Source organism: Scardinius erythrophthalmus, assembly GCF_964197995.2.
Source record: "Scardinius erythrophthalmus genome assembly, chromosome: 19".
Classification (NCBI taxonomy): Eukaryota; Metazoa; Chordata; class Actinopteri; order Cypriniformes; family Leuciscidae; genus Scardinius; species Scardinius erythrophthalmus.
This window is the reverse complement of record NC_138239.1, coordinates 26,801,637-26,825,145: the sequence shown is the minus strand read 5'-3', so window position 1 is coordinate 26,825,145 and position 23,509 is coordinate 26,801,637. Positions and strand designations below refer to the sequence as shown.

Below are 23,509 nucleotides of genomic sequence, written 5' to 3'. Positions count from 1 at the left end.
TATTTGAAATAGAAGTGCAAGTTCAGAGCAGTCATTATTATTTCGTGGAATGGGATTTGATGAGGGAAATTTTCAGATGTAGACCTATACAGTATTTGTCCAAAGGCCAGTTGTAATTGGCCCGTGGGTGAGAAAGGTCCATGTTTTGATTAATCAGGGTAAAATCCTTCATTGTTACGGTCTTGAGCATTTCAAATAGACTCAAAAGGTCCATCACAGAGGTGAAATCCATACCTCATAATAAAAGGATTGAAAGACGGCAATGATTTACCTCAGCAGAGGAAAAACTCAGCCCATTGTTACTGTGCCTTGTGATTCGGTCACTCTTCTGCATGAGGGAGAGATGAGTTTGTTCATTAAAAAATGTTTGTTGTTTTCTCCCTCCACTCAGACGAATCAATTGTAATTTTATGAATTTATGACGTGCTGTGCCCGACTATTGATATACAGCATGGATGCTAAGAGAAAACTCTCCATATAGAAGAAAGAGGGTCGGTTACTGAACTTAAACACTTATTATTATTTGATCTAAAATCAAGAGAACCTCCTGATAAAGTATGTTAAATTCTGAGGTTATCCACCAGAATGGTGAAGCTGTCCTCACAGGTTTTACACAAAGGAATGAAATGTCACAAGTAAGATCTATATCTCTCTTTTTTTCCTCTACACAGCAGTGGGTTGAAGAGCAAATTGAGACTCATTAATTTTATTTTATAACTTATAATTATTTTAGGAGAAACATCTGAGACAAATGTGATCCTAAATGTAAACGTCTCCTGAATTAAGAGAATGTGAATCCATCATGCAGACACATCCCACCTCTCCCAGAAGGTCCGGGAGTCTCCCGCATATTGATAGCGGTTAGCGGCTCCCTGATGCCCGCAAATTATATACAATATCTCCGAAATCGAGCAAGTGAGAATATATGTTTGAATATATATTTTTTATATACTAAGGGGGTGGGGGAGTTGTTATGCCATCTCCCGGAAATTAGTTTTTGCAGGGTGGGATGTCTGCACCATGAAACCAGCTGACCTGAAAGTGAAAATCATAGAAGACTGCTTACGCTAATGCCAACTATAGCTCCCCTTGTGGCAGCACACATAATTGCACTGTGCATTTGTTGTGGATTATCAGATGCATTTTGACTTTTGAAATCAAGCTTTTTATGTACTTGCATAGAGTATGTTTTGGGCCTTAGGACCAGAAGAGTCTCTCTCGGGCCAATAATGAAACGCATATATCTCACCCTTTATTCCAATTTCCGCTTTTTAATGTTTACCTCAACAAAACCACCAGAATTCGAGCATTTTCATTCTCCCTGTGTGTCTTGATCCCCCTGAGCGAGCTATTCAGTCTAGTGGATAAAATATTCTAATGTGTGCTGTTTTTCTTCCATTCGGTGTGCTTAAATATTACAAAGAATTTAATTATAAAAACTGAGAACAGACGCAGTCCTGGGACTGTCAGTGGGAAAAATAAATGTACAATCAAAATTGCAATTACCTGCAGAATTTCAGGGGTAAACACATCAGCAATCTCATAACAAACACAGGCTAGTTTGCATTCTAAAATGAATACAGTTAGATCCAAAGCAATTTTCTCTTATTTATCTTAGACGCCATGCATAAATAAAGCAAGGGCATTGAAGCAATTAGCATAATTAGACTGTGGTGGTCAGGCCCTATGCGATTTCTTAAGAGGCATCGCAGAGTTGTGTACGTGTGTGTGTGTGATCGCTGTCCGTATTGAAGGGCTTCCTGAGCAGTCATTGTTCGAGGTTTTCATACAGGAGAATGCAATCAGTGTTGTCTGTGTGAAGGTCCTCATTACCTGCAGGATCCCTGTACCCCGTCTGGACTGGCCTTGGGTCTCCAAAACAAAACTTTTGCATTATCATGTATCTTATGTATTGTGCATGAATGCATAGCAAATCGCAGCAGAACAACAGCTGCCACAAATTCACTTCCTTTTCTTTTTTTTAAAAAAAGGCCAAACTTGGCAGAGAAAAAAAGTAATGATTTACTATTCTTCTTAAAGAGACTGAACTCATTATCATTGTTTGAATAGATCATCATATTGCGTACTAATGACCTTATGTATTCTGAGGGAATCGTTCCAGCTTGTTGCTTGAGTATTTGTATCTACCGGTAAGTATGAATCAAAAATACATATTTCCAGTGCAGCGCATATGGATGAAAATGTAAGTACGCAGTGGATCTGTTCTCTTAAAAGAGTTTCTTTGATGAAAGCATTGCATATGTGGCTCTGTTTTTTAGCAATAAATGTCATTAAAACTAATTTCAGTCATTGCAGTCATTTTAAGGGGAAATTTTGCTGAATCGTTTTCAGCCAGGCTACAGTCAATATCTCTAGGCTTCTTTGTCTGTCCTCCATAATAAACTCGTCTTTGATTCTGTTTTTCATTATTGCATGTTTTTTTTCTTCTTCTTCTTTTCATTCTGCAGGATCCCTGCAATATTCCAGATTTTATTTTGTTCAATTTCCTGCAGGATTTAACCATTTTAGCTTGAGGTTACACGGCAAGACGTCACTGCAAGTCACATGCCCAAGGCATGCGGCACACATTTCGATTTTATACTAGCTAAAAGTTGACATAAAATACAAATTTCTGACAGTTCCTAGACTAAATAAGCGATTCATCGGTGCATGTAATGAATTGTAACTTCCTAGCATTCTGATGGATAAAATCAAGTCCTACATTTTATTTTTGTTAAATATTCTGTTTCAGTCAGAAATGTGTCACTTTATGTAAGTATTATGCGGAATGTCTTTTCATGTGTGCATATGTTTATTGTCATTACTTAAAGGAAAACGCTGACTCTTTGGGACTTTAGCTTATTCACCGTATCCCCCAGAGTTAGATAAGTCCATACATACCCTTCTCATCTCCGTGTATGCCGTAACTGTGTCTGACACACCCACCGCTAGCCTAGCTTAGCACAAAGACTGGAGGTAAATGGCTCCAGCTAGCATACTGCTCCCAATAAGTGACATATCACAACATGTAAATAGGAAAATGTTGGCGTTATTTTGTCACTTATTGGGAGCAGGATGCTAGCTGGAGCCGTTTACCTCCAGTCTTTGTGCTAAGCTAGGCTAGCGGTGGGTGCGTCAGACAGAGTTACGGCACGCACAGAGATGAAAAAGGTATGTATGGACTTATCTAGCTCTGGGGGATACGGTGAATAAGCTAAAGTCCCAAAAAGTCGGCGTGTTCCTTTAATGGGCACTTCTTCCTCTAAATCAAGTCAAGGCCCCTATTTGTTTGTACTGACGTCATATTGTTTTATTAAGCCTGTGTTTAAACACATAAGCATTCAAATGATGTTTAATCCTCTTAGGGTTGAGCTAAATCCCCCCCTTAACCCTCCAGATTAGACTCGGAAAATATTTCCTCTTCCCGAGTCTAACCTGGATGAAGCCGAGACGTGTTTGTAAAGTACGGATTTCTCCCTCTCTCTCTTTCTTTCTATCTTTGCTCAAGATAATACGTGCTGGCCAGTCTCAGCGTTTTCCTTTAGCCCAGATATTATTGTCCTGTGTCATCACCTGAAGGTGACTGTTATCACTTAATTAAATCCTGGCGCGGAGGGAAGTCGAAACAATATTCACCCGAAGGAACTTTTTAAAAGTGTGGTAGTTTGTACAAGGAAAGCCAGCGTTCACTCCTCTGCTCCTGGAGTGCTTTTGCCATATCCTCTCTGATGGCGTGTTCTAATTTAGATTTCATATGTCAGATGTCCAACAACTCTGACCAGTAGGCAGTGTGTCAAGAGACAACTTGTTTTACGGTTTTTGCACTTTTTGTTAATAGAAACAGGAAATTAGTGGTGACAGAGAGAGAGATAAATAAACAAACAATAAATACATATTTTAAAATACTGGAACCCTAGTAAATGAAGTAAATGGATACAATATATTACTTTTTTTATGTTGTGTATATTATTTAATACCTAGTTATTACTTAAGGCCTACTTTTATAACAGAATATATATATATATATATATATATATATATATATATATATATATATATATATATATATATATATATATATATATATGTATATATATATATATATATATATATATATGTACAGTAGAAGAGAAGAGATGATGCTGCAAGAGGGAGGGGAAGTTATTTGGATTAAAGGGATGAGGGGACATTAATAAAAAATTATATTGATAGAATAGAAAATCTATGGATAAAACTCAATAATAGAAAATGAGATTTGCTCAAATAAATATTTTAAATATATACTGACATTTAAAAAATACTGCAATTTTCAATAAAAAAACAAAAAAAAAACAAGAATTGTAAATTTTGATTTCATGCTGACTTTAAGAGTAGCCAGAACAATTAAAATGTTTACAATTCCTGTTCCTAGTGTAGATGTCGATACATGTTGTGTCTGAGAATTGAGGATATGCTAAAAGGTTGAGTGAGAACCAAGCAGCAGGATCTGATACTCTCACACCTTTTTAAATGGATGCTTGTAGTAGGTCATTTGGAGTGAAGCAGGCCAATAAATATGCCATGTCGAGTACCTCCACAGACCCCCTCCCCCAACGCTAAGCCTCCATAAGAAATGAGCAATCTAACGACGCTCTTATTTGAAAGAGGTCTCGCCGTGAGCTAGGATGAGTGATCTGAACATCTCCCGCGCTCGTGCCTTCAATAAAGAAATCAATACTGCGCATCCATATTTGCACATTTCTACATGGCTTGTCAGCCTCAAAATTGACTTCAGTGGAAAAGATCACTCACGGCTCCCGTGACAATTTAGAAGTTCTGATAAGATCTCTTTTAACACCTCTCATCTGTCTTTCTTTCTCTCTCTCTCTCTCTCTCTCTCTCTCTCTCTCTCTCTCTCTCTCTCTCTCTCTCTCTCTCTCTCTCTCTCTCTCTCTCTTTGGGCTTTTGAGTTTTGGGTCACCCACAGTTTGAAGGTAATGCTTATGCTTATTTTTTGAGCATAATAATTGGTAGCAGCAATGGGTAACACTTTATTTTACAGTGTCCTTGTTACATATGCTACATGTAGTTACCATAGTAATAACAGTAAATTATGCATAATTACATGCAACTAACCCTCAACCAAATCCTAATCCTACCCTAACCATATAGTAAGTACTAGTAGTTGTACTAGTAAGTACTCAGTACTTAAATATCTAATTACACTGTAACAATTACACCTTGAAATAAAGTGTAACCCACTAATGTTTTGTTAGTGTATTACCAAATATCAGTCTGGAACAGATAGCGCTCTAGCAGCTTTGTGTGTGTGTGTGTGTGTGTGTGTGTGTGTGTGTGTGTGTGTGTGTGTGTGTGTGTGTGTGTGTGTGTGTGTGTGTGTGTGTGTGTGTGTGTGTGTGTGTGTGTGTGTTTTAAGTAATAAATTATTTAAATATAAGTTATTATAAATTATATATATATATATATATATTCTTTTTAAGAAAATGTTTATATTTTAATAGTAAAAAAGAGGCTTGTGAGCTTCTAGTAAGTATTAATATTATATTTATTAATATTCTTTTTAAGAAAATCTTTATGTTTTAATAGTAAAATAATAATTGATATGCTAGTAATTGTTTTATATTTCTGCTAACTGTTATCTAAATGGCTGCAAATTTATTTTTTATCTTATTTGGGCTATTGTATGTCGACCTTTTACCTTCCTGTATATCGCTTTTCAGGCAAACACAACTTCTTTTTAACATATACGTGGGTTTAAGTCTTCATTTGCATTGCGTGTAGGAGTCCTGTAGCTCAATACCCGTGCGAGCGAGTCCACGTGCCCAGGTTTGGCCGAGCAGTTCTTCATCATGGAGGCTGTTGGAGAATGGAGGGAATGGAGGGATGTGATTGAGGAAGATGAACATGTGGCATCTCCCCCATCACCAGCTGCCCCGCTCCTCTCTGCCTCTCTCTCTCTCCCTCTTCATTTTGTCTGACCTAATAGTTAATGATATGTTAATAGTCAATGAGGCTGGTCTCGCCTGGCGTCCGCTGTGTGTGTTAATGTGGACGTGTGGTGGCTCTGGCCAGGGTGCAGTGACTAGATTGATGTTTACCAGCTTGCGTGTCCTTCAGCTCACGTATATTTGTCCTTTGTTAGAGAAAACACAAGGCTACTGAGTTCCGGACCGTGTTTACTGTTGTAGCGCTGAGAGGCAGGAATGTTCTTGTTTGAGGGATTGTGGTCTATAGTTGTACTATTTAACAATTGCTTATTGTGAAGCAAATAATTTGAGGAGACACAAGCTTTCTAGCTTTATTTAAAGTAAAACAGAACAAAACAGTATTGCCAATGCATGCGATTTCTGTAATGTTACATTTCTGTGGAAACTATGAGATTAGTTTATCCATTAGGATGAGGAAAGGGTGTTTCAGAGGCAGAAAAAAATATACGATTTAAATGTTAAAATTGTTTAAAAAATATTTTTCATTATAATAATATGCACAGTTAGTCCTGCAATGTGTTATTTAAAGTCAACATTAAAACCGTCTTATTTCTGGGATTTGACATTTCTGAGTGAAATTTCTTTGGATATTCAACAAGAACATGCTTGGTTAATATTTTTTTTCCTGTGTTTGGCTTTGGTTGCGTCAACAGAGGACATGTTTCAGAGGCAGAAAAAAGTATTTTAAAAATAAAAAGATTTTAATTTTAAATTTATTTTTCCCCCTTCTGAATAATGTGCACAATAAGACCCGGAACATTATGTAAATAAAAAAAAAAAATATTGGCCTAAAATGTATTACTTTATATATATTAATATGTATATGTGTGTGTATATATATATATATATGTGTGTGTGTGTGTGTGTGTGTGTGTGTGTGTGTGTGTGTGTGTGTGTGTATATTATATATATATATACACACACACACACACACACACACACACACACATATACATATATATATATATATTTATATATATATATATACACATATACATATTAATATATATAAAGTAATACATTTTAGGCCAATATTATTTTTTCATTTTTTTACATAATTACATAATATATATATAATTCAAACTGTTTTATCTTCTACAATAAAGTCAGAAAGTTATTTACTTTTTATTAAAAAAGTAAATAGGGTAAAATTTGATTTTGTGTTCACAAAAACTGAGTAAAAAAAACAAACTGAAAATAGATTTTTTCATTTAAATGAGGATTCAATTAATTTAATGATGATGCATTAATATTGCCTCTTGTTAATGCTATTTGTGAATAACTAAAACCACAAGAAGCTTGAATTACACTTTTTAATTTCGTCTACATTTAATCTTAATCTAGATTCTATTGCTTTTGCTGCCTTAGGTCAAGTGTGCAGATCCCAAACCATTACAGAGTTTCATTTCCCTTCTGTGAGACGCTTTCTTCCTTTCTTCCCCAGAAAGAGAGAGCAAGAGAGAGAGAAGCTGCTTGCAAGGCATGACTGCTTTAAACAAATGACAAAAAAGGCCCATCTTAATGTTACACTTTTCTCCCCCAGAAGTTTGTCTGGCTAGTGATTTATTGTGCACTTTACACAGTGGTTAGCCTGTAAACAGAGGCCGTTTATCATGGAGGGGAGCCAGGCGGAGGCACGCAGTGTTCCTCAGAGACCTGGCCCACAGATGCCGGGCGTTTGAAGGAAGAGCAGTGGAGATGATTGCAGACTGGCTGGAGGTGACTGCTGCGGGTCCTTCCTGACAGCCAGGAGGAGTCTCTCGCAGGTCACGAAGTCCAAGAGAGACCCTCCACTGGGGAGGGAACGGTGGTCTCTTAGTGTATAGATGAACTGACAGGGATGGAGGAGAACGGAAGGCCAGTATTTGCGCTCTATAAACATGATGCACCGTTTGAGAGAATGGACTGAATTTATCATTTCACTGATTTTTTTTTTTTTTTTTACACAGACATTTTTCAGAGAGATAGATAGATGGGTGGATGGATGGATAGATGGATGGACAGACAGGTAGGTTGACAGACAGACAGTCAGACAGCTAGGTAGACAGACAGGTAGGTAGGTAGTTAGGTGGACAGACAGACAGACATAAAGACAGACAGGTAGTTGGACAGACAGACAGACAGACGGACAGACAGGCAGGTAGGTAGGCAGGCAGACAGATATACAGACAGACATAAATACAGACAGGTAGGTAGACAGATGGACAGACAGGTAGGTAGGCAGACAGACAGATATACAGACAGACATAAATACAGACAGGTAGGTAGGTATACAAACAGACAGGTAGGTAGGCTGGTAGACAGACAGAGAGGTAGACAGGCAGACAGACAGACAGACAGACAGACAGACAGACAGACTGGTAGGTTGGCTGGTAGACAGACAGACAGACAGACAGACAGACAGACAGACAGACAGACATACAGGTAGATGGACAGACAAACAGACAGACAGGTTGGTCAGAAAGACAGATAGATCAGCATAGTAGAATGATTTCTGAAGGATCATGTGACACTAAAAACTGGAGTAATGCTGAAAATTCAGCTTTGACATCACAGGAATACATTACAGTTTAAATATATTAAAATAGAAAACAGTTATTTAAAAATGTAATTATATTTCACAATGGTAGTATATAGTATATATATATTTAGCATAAACATACAGTATCTGTTTCAAAATTTGTCATGTTTATGAGGTCACTACCATTAGAATATGTACAGACCAATGCAACAGCGTGAACTCTACAGTATATCAGTAGTTTCCACATGCAAAGAGGCTAGCAAGGCATAACAAATGCAACAAAGATGTTTGTCTTGAGCATATTTACATAGAACAACAATTAAAAACTAGCTCAGAGCAAATATAAGAGCACATTCTGTGTGAATAGCCCCTGAGGGTCAGAGCGAGGGCAAAACATGGTCAGCTAAGGCTAATTTACAACCACTTTGTTGCAAGAAACCTTGACTGATATTATAAGTGGACTTCAGGGGGAAAATTAAATGCTAAATGTGTAGAATACAGTCCCTTGAAGCTTTTTGTTGCTTTAAGTAAGGTAAATAAGCATCCGTGTTAGCGTAGCATTTATGTTAACGCATCTATATTGGCACATTAGCATTTCAAATGTAAAGTGCCATATAATGGGACAGTATTAGCATTAGCGCAGTGTAATGTAAACCGCGAGTCTAACACATCACCTCCAGCAGATGCGTGCTCAGGGAGGAAGTGATGCGCTAGCGGGCCGCCGTGGGACGTGCTGTTGTCAGCTGCATATCAGCACGCTGTAAATAGCCCGAGGCTGCTCTGTTTTATCGGCGAGCAGAGACCGCACGCTCTCTCGCCAGCTGCCAATGCTGCTTTAAACTCAGAAATAAACGAGAGAGGGATGCTTTCCCACCCCGTCTGTGTAAACCTGATTTTCATAAAAAGGTGATCAGATCAGCTGTGACATTGTGCACAATACCTTGTTTTTTTTTCTCTTCATTCCTTTCTGCCATTTTCTCTCCCAGGGTGCATCACCCTACGGATTATCTGAGGCAGCGGGGGACAATATGTAATTAACCCATGTGACCTCGATGCCTTAATTGTTGACTGTTGGAGACCAAACAGCAGCACCTCCAGCGGTGATATCGGCTTCCCTTTGTCCGAAATCCATAATAACCCAACACGACTACTCTTTTCTTATGAATGTGACTTTTATTGATAAGGATCAGGCTTTGTTTTGCAGAATATTTATGTATTGGTCATGGCTTCCGTGATGATTAGCAGTGCTAACTAAACTGTATTGCACATTAAATGCTGGCTTTATCCTGTATTGTTTGAACTACAGACGTGAATGATGACTCCAATGTGATTGATATCTAAAATTGTGGTTTAAATGTGTGTTTATAATTGATAAAACAGGCAAAAAAAAAAAAAATCCCAGCCATATATGGGAGACTAGAATAACATACTGTACACTGGAAGAAATCTCAACTCAACTTTTTTTTTTTACCTACTTTCACAATATTTAATAACTTTTTTAATATTTATTGGACAAATCAATTGTATGTAGTACAAGTAAATTAAGTTTAGTTTATTAAAAGCAATAAATATTTTTTACAGTGTAGAGACTTGGACTAGTAAGCAACCATCCAGAACACCCTAGAAACCACAGATGTATTCTAGAAACCAGTTTCAGGGAAGATCATTTGAAACTGTGTCTGGTAAGAAGCTAAACTAAAGTAAAGTTATTGTTTTTTTACTTGGTAAGTGGCTAACACTAATACCTTGTTCATTTTCCAACCTATAGGCAAATTGGAAAAACATGCCTATATTGTAAAACTCCAAAAACGTACCTAAACATACAATCTACTGCAGTTTCCAGCTGAAATGAACACTAGGAACTGTAAAGCACAAACAACTTGTATTCCCTTTCGCCCAAATGATGATTACAGAGGCATATTGTTGATTAAGATCCTTACACAAACCATCTTATGACCTCAAAACACTTTTAGCGCATGATCTGTTAAATATTACAGTTTGACGTTTCTATCAAATAACCAGCTCCATATGTATGGAAATCGCTGGTGTTTCTGACGTCACAAACTACCTTGTAACCAATCACGTCAGTGAGTGTATCTCTGAGCTAGTGTGAGTGAGTGGGGGGCGGGGCTAATTTGCATATTCATAAAACCATGTATACTAAATGAGGCAAGGGTGTAGAGTTACATTCAAGCTTTTTTAAGGCATGACAATTTTTTTTTTTTCGAGGAAAAGACGTTTTAACGTCATTTTGGTGAGTTTACAATTATTGACTACAGGGGGACATTAACACTATTGGTTATTTTAGGTCAGGGTTTAGTGTAGGTGGTATTTTTAAACACAATATAGCATTACGCTTTTAGCGCCATTCACCGGACATTTAATTTCTGAACTGCCGCAAAACGTACAACAACCCACATATTAAAACGTTGCCAGATTCACATTCATCTGTTAAAGGTAAAACTGAACACGCTTTTAGCAACTTTCTCTTTGAAAGTTCCATGAAACGTGCAAGAAGCAACATAATATCATTTTCACAGGCATGTTTTTTAGAATAAGGGTGGGTTGTTATTCTCAGACAGCAAAACTGTGGTGGCACTGAGAACAGAACCGCTTGCCAAGCTCTGCCAGCAGTTTACAACATGCTAAATAAAAAGTGATTTTGCAGCTGCAGTGTGTCATTGACCAAACAGAGGTGATTTTGTTCACAATTAAGCACTTCAGCTTTCATATGGTTTTGTGTGTTGGGTGAAATTTTTCTGTTCTTCACGCTGCTACCTTGTGCATTGAAAAAAATATTTTCTCCAGAATGTGAGAAATGAGTTCCGTTTTTAGTTAACATGCTGGTTGAATACAATATTTACAGTAATTGCCACAGCGATGCAGCATGTTGTTTTCCCCCTTAAACATTTAAGCACAAATCCTGCCCACTGTGCATTCTAAAGATTTCATTGGTCAATCTCAATGCTGATTGCCAACATAACGTTGAAACAATAAACCCAATAACCTAAACCCTAACCCTAAAGCCGCAATGAAACGTATAACAAATCTTTTTTTTTTCTTTTTTTTTATGACGTACATTTGAGTGAAATAGATTATCATCCACACAACATCCATCACACAAGACACTAATACAAATTCATCACTAAAACAACCTAACCAACTTTTGACTTTCAAACTAAAACCAACCATATTTGAAATACTTTTAATATCCAGAGGCAACCCCTAAGTATTCAAAAGACCCTACGACCATACATAGTTTTAAAACGATATAATGTAATATCCATAAGACTTTGCCTAGTATTATAACAATGTTTCTCACTTACCCTAGAGAAATACTGTTTGTATTAAAGCTCTTTTATTGATTATCTTGTGTTTTCTATAGGTAACCAGTCAACATGTCTAAAATGGGATGCGTAAAATGTGTAAAAGTACTAAAACCTAACACTAAATTTATTTTGAGATTTCTGTAACTTATCCAACCATACAGTCATGAGACAGATCAGACATCCAAGAAATGCATGTATATTCAAAATGGCATTACACAAAAACATTTAGCCATATTTGCACCACTTAAATCATTGTCAAGGACACATCTGAGATAATAGTTCTGTCTGATATTACACAATCCACCGCCTTGATGGACGCAGGCCGCTGCGTGATTGAGTTAACCAACTCAAACGAATCTGGAAATACGTAAAAACAAATCTGATTTGTCAAAAAAAAAAAAAAAACTACCATTATTCATGTGAACGAGGTGTTTTTTGCCTAATATTTATGTATTGCTCACACCATCCCTTAGAGTTGAGGCGTCTGTGATCCGGAGCTGTTAATTGACGTTGTAATTGTTGCTCTTTAATGATCTGTCAGTCGTTTCCACATGGGATGCGGTTCTGTTTGCAATTCTGGGCTTGATGGCTTCTCTCTTTGTGCTGTGAGAAATAAGCTATTTGTGAGACTCTCGCCTGACTTGTTTCTTCTCTTTTCTCTCTTTCTGTTTCCTCCACAGTCCCTGGATGGATTTGTATTTGCACTAAACAAGGAGGGGAGGTTTTTGTACATCTCAGAGACAGTGTCCATATACCTGGGGCTTTCACAGGTGAGTGCACTTGAGATTTTCACTCTCCCATCTCTTTTCGTCCATCGGTGCGGAAGAGAATCTGGACAAATTAGTGTTAGGTAAACTCCTGCGGTTGTGTTAGCTGCTGTTTAATTTGTGGCGTTCATCACTGCATATTTTAAGTGCCGGAGAGATGTTCTCATTGGAATGCTAGCGTGTTCCCCGCTCCTGTTGGCTCGAGCCAGGGCCTATCAATAAACAGACAGATCGGTGAGGTCAGACGGTGAGAAAGTGACCTTCAGAACTCTTGCGGTCCTGTCTAGCTGAGCTTCATCTCGAGCGCTAGCAGGCTTCAATCAAACCAGACACGGCTGCACAACAGGCAGCTTCTGTTCACCGGTGGTTAAAAAAATCTAAAAAATCATCAGAACCGTCTCTTGCTGTCCTTGTATGAGGGATCTAAACTGCACAGGTGCCTTCAAGATGCTCACTGTACCGGTGACTGTAACCGTTTGCAGCAGTTTAACTCATTTCCTTCTGTCAGAGATTGGGAAAAATGTGGGCTGTGTTCAGGATGACAGAATACTACCGCCGATTTCAAAAGAAATTGATATGCATCTTAAAAACAGTACACAGTATGTAAGGGCCCAAAATGTGCAAAAAGAGCTCACTGCATGGAGTACTGTATTCCACAATAGAATGCACTCCACTTGACCTACCATTTCTAGTTTGGAAAATGAACCAGAGGTGATACCAGTCTCGATTGTTAATCTCATACACTTGTTTTACTGAAAAAGGGATTCAATTGAAAATACGTATAGAATTTTTACCATATTTTTTCCAAGTCAGATCGACTGAGGGCTAATAACAGAACAGTTATTGTAAGGGTAGGTTTATCAATGAAATTATATTGTACTATGTCTACTCTTTGAACAGCATTATGGTACAAATAGAACATTATGACAACAGCTTTCTTGCTTTGGTGGGAACTGATGGAATGGCAGTTTATTTCACTGTATTCATAGTCATCCAGTTTTGAAATGTTGACTACAAACACAGAGGTTTTTCAGATTTTCTAAAATAAGGGAAACATACAAAATGTGCAGAGCAGTGGGTCACGAGGACTGGAATTGAGAACCACTGATATATACTGTATAAAAAAATAAGCTGTAATAAAACTGTATGCAATGTACTTGACTTGACTTGAAATTTTAGTCTGACAGATGATCCAAAATGATGAAATGCTTTGCATAATACTTTAAAAGAAAGTATTGTGCAGTATGTATACTGCACACAGTATGTATGTTTTTTTTATGTTATTGTTTTATTATATGCATGTGTCATGGCAGGTCAGGTAAAATGAGGAGAAGGGGATGTAATTGCAGCACTTTTATTAATAACAATAAGAAGATAATCCAAATCAGCAGAAATCACAGCAGCAAACTGAACAAACTGAGGACCTTATATATGCACAGGATAATAAGAACTAAACTATAAACTGGTGTACAACATAATCAGTTACCATAGGAGCAAACTAGTGACTGGCTGTGTACGAAATCATCCATCTAGCTGAATCATCCATCCATTTTCTAAACCGCTGGTCCACTGTGGCTACAGCGCAATTTCTTACAGGTATAAAATGATTATTAAATTGTTTAATTCAGGTTTATATATGCTAGTTTCCACGACGGATGATTATTAAACAGCAAGCAAAAACTACGCAAAAGCGGCAGCCCTTCCAGCTCACTCAGTGTCCGAAGTCACTCACTCGTTTTTCATTCACTCCTTCAAGTGAACTATATTATATTATAGTAATGTAGGGGTCGATTTTGAACACAGCCTAGAACAAAGGAAACCAGGAAACACAATAATGAAATACAAACTAAGAGTCCATCAAAACCAAAAACTGAAACCAAAACTGAACATGACAGCATGGAATACACAAATTAAAAATAGCAGGCATGAAGTAAATACTATGTAGTGCGTTATGATTCCATTTCGAACATATGCTTTCAATCTAGTTCAAGTGCAGCTATGACCTGTCAGATTTAGACATTGTAAATATTGAGTCTTCTAAATTATAAAAGCAACAGTGGCTGTAAACGAATATTAAAATAGTCTGCTAGATAGAGGGATTGAGATATGAATTAAGAAGAGAAGTCTAAAGCCAACTCGAAATTTATTCAGCATTAATTGATTGATGATTTTTATCAAATAATTGATTAATTCTCAAAATCCTGGCTTTTGGAATTTGGCTTGCTCTTTTTCTGTGGTATTATCTTTAGGTTGGCCTGCTGATAAAGTGCTTGTAAAGTCTTTAGTCTAAGTAGGTTTTATTATCTTACATGGTTAAGCTTATCCCATAACTCTCCTGATCTTAATTGCTAAACCTTTTTCTTCGTTAATCTGTCCTAGAGGCCACAAATTTATGAGGTGTAGTTCATTATTTTCATCGTTAATTGGATGAGCAATTTGTGAGCTTTTCTGCATTGACAGTTCTATGCATTTTTTGTGCTGTTTTTCTATCTAAAATAGACTAATATATGATTTTCATATATATTCTAGGTTTCTAGTCTGTGTAGTTAATTAACATTTGTTCAAAATCAAATTAGATTTTGGTGCTCAGTTAATGCACATCTCCAGCCATGCAAGTAATCACCAGGATAGCTTATCTTTTTTAGAAATGTCTGTTTGATAACTAAACTTTGGGTTAGACAGAGAATATGAATTTATAATGCTTGCATCTGTTTTAATGTGCTTTTGTTTTAATGTGCTCCTGCATATTTTTGTTACTTTTTTATTATTTTTTTAGTCTGTAAATAACAATCACATTAACATAAATGTAATGTAGTTAGAACAGCCTTAATGGAGTAGTGCTATCAGTCATGTTTAACACTTCTCCTTGAACTTTTTTTAATCTAGCATAATGGTTTATAACAGCCTTTTAACCCTGCATTTTGTAATCCTGTAAGTTACAGCTCTGTATTGCGATGGTAAGAGCCAATAGATCTCTTCATACCGCTCTGTGCGAGCTCTGATTTCCTAAGAGCTAATGATGAAGGTTATTAAAGATTCAGGGCTTGAACCATACTGCGGCCATTACACTAGGCACAGTCGATAGCATGACCTTTTAGCTCCGCGGCTCAATCATACGAGCGCTCAGCTGCTCAAATCCAAGCTCTGCTCTCAGACAGATACTGCGGCCTCGCAGGGCACTAGAGGAGCACTAATCTCTAAATCGAGCTCTTCCTCAATCCCTTTGAAAGTAGATAGGAAGCGTCCAGTCATGGAGTTCACTGTCCCCGTAATGACATCAGCTGGACCTTACTGTGATTCCAAGCCAGCTGCACAATAGTCTTTGACGGTGTGATTTATGGCATGTTTTGTAAAACGGTTAAATCTCTCCGGGTTGGGTTTGATCTTAGGTTACTCATGTTGGGTGCAGGCAGTTTACCTAAAGCTCTGGTTAGGTTACAGCAATCTCACACAGAAGAGAATAATCATAAAGAATTTTTTTAATACAATAAAATATACAATAAGTCTCCCCATTAGGAGATTTCTCCCCAATGAAATATATATATATTACCATTTACTATATATATATATATATATATATATATATATATATATATATATATATATATAGTGCAGCGGCAAAGTGATATAATCGTTCAGTTTATGATACAAGCGTGAAAGCGTGAAAATTGGCATGAGCAGTCTCCATGGGTCACTTGACAAGACAATTTTTCGAGCCACTTGAAATTTCAAGATTTTTAATTTTTCAAGATGGCCGACACCTTAGTGGAGCAGTTAAGTGATATAGTGGTTTATTTGGTGATACAAGCATGAAAATTGGCATGAGCAGTCTCTGATGGTCACTAGACAATAAGCCACCCTGAGCTACTTGAAATTTCAAGATGGCGGTCATTTTTCAAGATGGCCACCACCTTAGTGGAGCAATTAGGCTCATGGTAATTTTCATGCTTGTATCACCAACTAAATGATTTCTTAAGCCTAATTGCTCCCCTAAGGTGGTGGCCATCTTGAAAAATGGCCACCATCTTGAAATTTCAAGTAGCTGTAGGTGGCTTATTGTCAAGTGACCCACAGAGACTGCTCATGCCAATTTTCATGCTTGTATCACCAAATAAACCACTATATCACTTAACTGCTCCACTAAGGTGTCGGCCATCTTGAAAAATGGCCGCCATCTTGAAATTTCAAGTGGCTCGGACAATGTTCTTGTCAAGTGACCCATGGAGACTGCTCATGCCAGTTTTCACGCTTGTATCATAAACTGAACGATTCTGCCAAACATAAGCACTTAGCCGCTCCACTAATATATATATATATATATATATATATATATATATATATATATATATATATATATATATATATATATATATATATATATATATATATATATATAATTGGTTTAGGGCTCCAGACAAGTGGTCACATTTTACAACCTTTTTTCCTGCCGGTGTGACTACTGGTGCCACCACCATGTTGCCCAACTGATACCTTTTATGTTGCATATGAGAAACATAAAAAAAAGAAAGTGGCACGAAACCACGCTACTCGTTTGAGCTGCTCAACCCGGACCTAGACAGCACCAGCAAGAGCTCAGAACAGGTTTACTCGTGAGCCAATCTTAAACACATGATACAACGCTGGGAGATCCAGTGAGAAAGCGTTTGAATTCACTGCTGCATTAATAAAATTGCTGTGAGATCTAGTGGAAAGCATTCAAATTCAGTGCAGAATACTGTTATAAACCACAGATATCAGATCAAAAAGTGCTGACATGGAAACCAGGAGTGCTATGAACGAACAAGTTATAGAGGGCTTTTCAATCCACAAATCACCAACGTTCACCATGGTTTTAATGTAGTCACACTAACTGTAACCATGGTATTGTGGCAGAAATAGTTGAATGTTTGCAAAGTTGCTTATAGAATGTCTAAAGCAGACAATCAAAATAAAGTTTTACCTTATTATTAATATTATTATTATATAGATATTTTATATTAACCAATAGTGTCATGGTCTACTTTTCACAAAGCAATCAAATTGAAGTAGAGAATATCAAGTACTGTCCTACATTATTTCTCACTGAATATTCTGTTTGACTTGAATGCGAACACCATTTCATGTCGATTTTAGCAGCAAGTTTATATTAGATTGTGCTTTTGCATGCCTTTTTTTCACATTCCCTCTGTCCATCCGTCCGCTCCTCTCTGCTCTCCTCAGGTCAGCGAGGGAAGGATGTGAAATTGCTTTTCCCTCCATGGCCATTGACCACCTTGTGTTATATTAATGTGTGCAGACCGGAGAAGCCAGCAGATTTTTACAGCCAGTGCGAGCTTCTCCTCTTGTATGGCAGACATTACCATGATGCTAAACAATGGCTCCACCTGCCCTCGGCTCTTTGATAATACAGTTAATGTGTCCAAGCTGAAGCGCGCGGACGTGTTTTCACTCTCTTATCTCGATGGTCTTTGACTCCTCTCTCAGATTCGGCTGATAACAAGGTTTTTGTGTTTGACAGTAAAAGAAACACCCCTTTTCATCCGCATCCGTATTATTCAGTTCAACAGATGGCCGTTTATCCATTTTTGCTGCACTAATAGCTGTTATCATTTAGCTTCTGTATGTAAATAGGCATATGTTGCCAAATTTTTCACTTGCCTGAGTTTTTCATCCCTCTCTGCTTGGCTTCTGCACCGGGTGATTAGTTCATCTCCAATAATTAATATGTGATGGATTGCACAGCCATCTTTCCCAGATTAATGGCCAGGTTTGTCTTTACGGTCGACGCAAATTGAGAAGCGGCGATAACATCACACCACTTGGGATTTTCTTATTGAGTTTTCGAGGTGGTCGCGAAGGAAAGCTGCTTTTGAAAAGGACCTTGTCGCCAAGTCAAGCGCATTCCCCGACGTTTCGTGCGCCGCTGACACTGCACGCGGGCAGCTGTCTGTTTTGTAATTGAGATGTGTATGTTTGCTTTTGTGTAACAGATGGCACCGTGTGCTTACGCTGATAGGTAGAAAATAATAATTGCATTATTCCGGCCAAAAGAATATTAGCTTCTGGAATTTGGCCATTTGCAGCAGGCACCCCTGCCAGTACAGCATATGCACTTGCATGGACTAGATATCCAAGGAAATTGATACATCTGGAATAAAGCGACCATCTGAGGTCTCATCTGCCTCGTAGGATTTTCGATTTATCCGCGTTCCTGCTCCATAACCGCCAGCTTAGCTGTCGTACAGTACGCACAGTGACATCTGAAGGCCTTGTGTAATCTACCATATGGTGGAGGAATTTGCTGCTCTACATTTGGCAATAGTGACGGATCTGGAATGCCTCCAGGAATATGTACTGCCTTTTCCCGTTGTGGGCGTCTTTTTCATAAAAGAGCCAGTCGGATTTAGACCCCGCTGCCCCGTCTCTATTCAGGTTGCGCAGGGAAAGGCGGCGCTGGGATTGAATGTAGACATCTGCTGTGCTGTAGGTGACAGGGGAGCGCGTCACATTCCGAGACGGTCGGCCCTCCTCCCCATCACTCAGACACCCATGTGCTCCGCTCCGGCCAGGGAGACTCGAGGAATATCGAATCTATTAGCATAAACGTCTGGCCGGATGTCTGATCACATCTTTGTGAGTCAGTTGCCTTCAGACCATCCTTTATCTCGATTTCTACTCTCTCACTTGTTCACACCCCCCTGTGTCTTTAACATTTATCCCCTAAAGTGATGCTTTTGAACGTTTTTGGCATGGCTAGTGAAGGTGACGGGGTGAATCTCCGTCAAGAACATGTCTGGGTCATATTTCACCCCACAGATTAAGGAAAGACATTGTAATAAATTATGATCTGATTTATCTGATTGACAAAAAAAAAATAAAATAAAAAAAAAAAAAAAAAAAATATATATATATATATATATATATATATATATATATATGCAAACACACACACACACATAAAATATATAAGCAGCACAACAGCATATCATCATATTAGACTAATTTCTGAAGGATCATTGACACTGAAGACTAGAGTAATGATGCTGAAAATTCAGCTTTGCATCACAGGTATAAATTACATTTTACAAAGAAGAGTTATTTTAGTTTGATATATATAATAAACCATGAATTATAAATCCTAGATCATAGTCCAATTACACTGATATGTAAAATCTGCATAGGTTTTTTTTTTACAGTGAATGATTATGTATAATAGTTACATGTTTTGAAATGAATAATATTAATTATTCACTGTTCATAATAATACAGATCAGAGTACTGTATACGGCAACCAACCAAATTTCAGAATAACTAGCCAAGCCCTGAACAGTGAAACAATGGAGAATATTTTCACTGGCCTTTAAAACAGCCCATCAAGGTAGACTCGGAAATATTACTAAATGGATAATAAGTATTCTTTTATTTATGATGCTGTGGCTGCCGAGGGTCAGCATTTGCATGTGAGCCTGTGGCGGTGCGGCGAGAGACAGGGGCAGAGGAAGGTCATGTTTAATTGAGCCACCCGCGATCCACAACGCTCCCAGAACTGCCCCTCCTGTTCCCGCTCTCACCCTAAGCTCACAGACAGTCATGGAGGAGCTGTCATATCCCATCATGCCCCTCTGGAACAATTAAGCTTTGTGTGCTGGCTGTGGTACTCTCCTTTTGAAGCCTGGTTTGTTGTTTTTAAATAGTAAAGATTGAGATATGAAAAGGAAAAGATGATCTTTAATTAGCTCTTCTGGTATAGGGCTTTAACTTCTTGAATGAACTAGAAGCATCCACTAATCTTCCATGTATCGTCACTATTCACATTGAGGTGTTCATAATCCACTTAAATTGCATAAATGAAAACTGAGTAATATAAAATGAACACACACACACACACACACACACACACACACACACACATATATATATATATATATATATATATATATATATATATATATATATATATATATATATATATATGTGTGTGTGTGTGTGTGTGTATATATTAGTTATATCACCCAACCCTGCTATATATATACCTGTAGGCCTATTTTTTATAGACAGTTTGGAAATGCACTTAGTTTTATATTTTGTTGTATTATTACTATTGTAATTTGAGAGTTTTACGGTAACACTTTACAATGTTTAATTAGTTAACATTAGTTAATGTATTAACTAGCATGAACTAACCATGAGCAATACATTTGTTACTGTATTTGTTCATCTTTGTCAACGTTAGTTAATAAAAATACAGCTGTTCATTGTTAGTTCATATTAGTTCACAGTGCATTAACTAATGTTGACAATATTTTAATCAAATATTAGTAAATATTTGAAATTAACATTAACAAAGATTGATAAATGCTGTATACGTGCAGTTCATTATTAGTTCATGTTAAATCATGTAGTTAACTAATGTTAACGAATGAACCTTATTGTAAAGTGTTACCAGTTTTACAAAATACACAGTGCATTAGTGAATGGGACAAAAAAATGTAGAACTACATATATGTACTTTTTGTATTTTGTACTTTTTGTACTACATATATGTACTTTTTCGTATTTAAATGGTTTGTATGTTATTCTTATTCAACGGTTTTTATCTCCGCGATTGAATAACATGGCGCCCACATGGGACTGACAAAAAAAGAGACGGGTGGAAGCATTTACCTGCTTATACAAGGAACGTGGCTTAAAAACATTATTAATTCACAACATTTAAATTGATAAGTGCTTCGAGCCAAAGACTACAAGGGCACTTTGAAAAGCAAATAGCGACCTAGTGAAGAAATTGATTTTTCCTGCTGAAAATGACTGCATGATGCATCATTTGACTGCACTGCGTCCGAGTGCTTGACAGAGATAATCTCAGCAATCCCACAGGTGACCTTATCGTTCTCGGCAGGACAGGCTCGTCCGCGTGCCTGTCTTTGTGCATGTCAAGGTTTCCTGGGCGGCGTCCTTTGGGGAACCAAAGTTAGACCTTCTCCATCTTGATGTCAAGCTGGAAACATTATGGAAAAGAGGAAGAATCAGCGGTAATCTCAAAGTCAACAAAGGCCATTAATAATTGGATGACTGAAAAATTAGAGGTGCTGCAGATAGTCTGGCACGCCAATTGTCGAACAATAGACGCTGTTTTCTGCTTAAGTGCAAGGAGGGATGGAGAGAGACAGAAAGAGAAGAGAGTTTATGAAAGCGGACACACAGAGCCTGTAGGAGTGGGAGTGTTTTAACTGAAGAACAGATGGTTTGGCGGCACATTGTCAAGGTCAGGGAACTTTAGAAGGTTTTTTCCTCACCCTTTGTTTTAGATCCTTTTGTCTTTATAGATGTTTGCACCTTAGACAGTCATTGGATTTATCTATTCGACAGAACTTATGCTCTTCAGTAACAGAAAAAAAGAAAATTCTGTCATTTTCCTCCCCTCATGTCTTTAACTCTTTCCCCGCCAGAGTTTTTTTTTTTAAGTTGCCAACATTTTTGATCATTTTCACAAAATTTTCATGGCCCTTGAATGCAATATATCAAAAGAAAGAACAATTCACTGCTTTAAAAAAAAAAAATCTAGCTTAATGCTTTCTTTTTTTATCAACACTTGAATGTGGGTGTTTCATTAAAAAAGCAACATTTTGAGAAAAAAGCTGAGAAAATCGTGTTTTTATCAAAGACTGTATTCAGATGTGATTCAGAACGATGATCAAAACACAGATGGAGTAGATCGAGTCCATCAACACCCTTAAAGCTTCACAGTCCTGTACCTCGTCCTGGGTCGACATTTCATTCAGTAACATTAGGCAGTTTTGATTTATATGCATATGATTATGCTATCGCTTGTTTCTGCTTCTTCTTCACATGTCTTTTGATCAGGATATTTAGTACTCTTAGCGCCCCCTACAGTATAACATTGTAAACACAGAAAGCCAGAAACATTCCGTCAATGGCAGGGAAATGGCTAAAAAATGAGTTGATGTGTTATCTAGAATGCTCTTTTCCATACTGTGAAAGTGAATGGTGACCGCAGCTGTTTTGCATGAGGAAAAGAGGACATTTTGCTAAACATTTCCTTTTGTGTTTCATGGAAGCAAGAAAGTCAAGTAAATGAGAGCGTCATTTGTAGAAATGACATTTTGAGTGCATTCTATTCAATTCACATATAAACCTGCACACACAAAAAAAAACATTTGCAGGCCTCAGAAAATTTGCAATGTGATATTCTAGTTGAAACACAATAAAGCTGCATTTGCAACCCATTTTACTTCTGTAATGTGTCATATTTCTGACTAAAGGAGGATATCCAACCACTTCATTTTACCCATTAAAATGAATTGGGTCATGAAAAGTGGGCGTTCCTTGGATGGGCACAGCTGGTGGTTTCTATATGACAGGTGATTGTAGGGTCTGAAAAATAAGCGCTCAGTGACATCAAGCTTGTTAAAAATGACATTAAATATGTTTTAATGAATCAATTAGCTGCTATTGTATTTACTATTAATATGCATTACCTTCTACTTGTTGTTTCCCACTTTCCATTTGAATAGTATAAGCTCTAACAAAACTAATTATGAAACTAAAATAATATATCAGTATTTGTTGAGTATCTTATTCATGAAATTTGATTATATATTCTCTTTAAACAATTTTCAGTAATGACACTTGACGTAACTGTTCTGGCTAAATGCTAATGGCACAGTAGGTGTGCGTATGATCAATTGTTTGCGGTTTCTTTGCTCACAAAGCTCTCTAAATTCATGTTTCAATAGTACAGGTAAACATATCAGTGTCCTTTTTCACTTGTGGTCTGATTGTTATTGTAATGGAGCATACGAGAGTATGTATATAATTTGGTTTAATTTTAGCCGTGTTTAATCCACAGCCAGTGTCAGATAGTTTGTGTGGCGTGTGTTAGCA

General features: G+C 37.4%; 1 protein-coding gene across 1 annotated transcript in view; it reads left to right on the top strand.

Moving 5' to 3' along the window:
* The window catches only part of npas3 (neuronal PAS domain protein 3), a 320,695-nt gene that overhangs the window by 191,480 nt on the left and 105,706 nt on the right, over positions 1 to 23,509 (top strand). Inside the window, exon 5 of the mRNA XM_081394441.1 lies at positions 12,518 to 12,607. Within this exon, the coding sequence (XP_081250567.1) occupies positions 12,518 to 12,607 (90 nt within the window). The remainder of the gene's footprint in view (positions 1 to 12,517; positions 12,608 to 23,509) is intronic.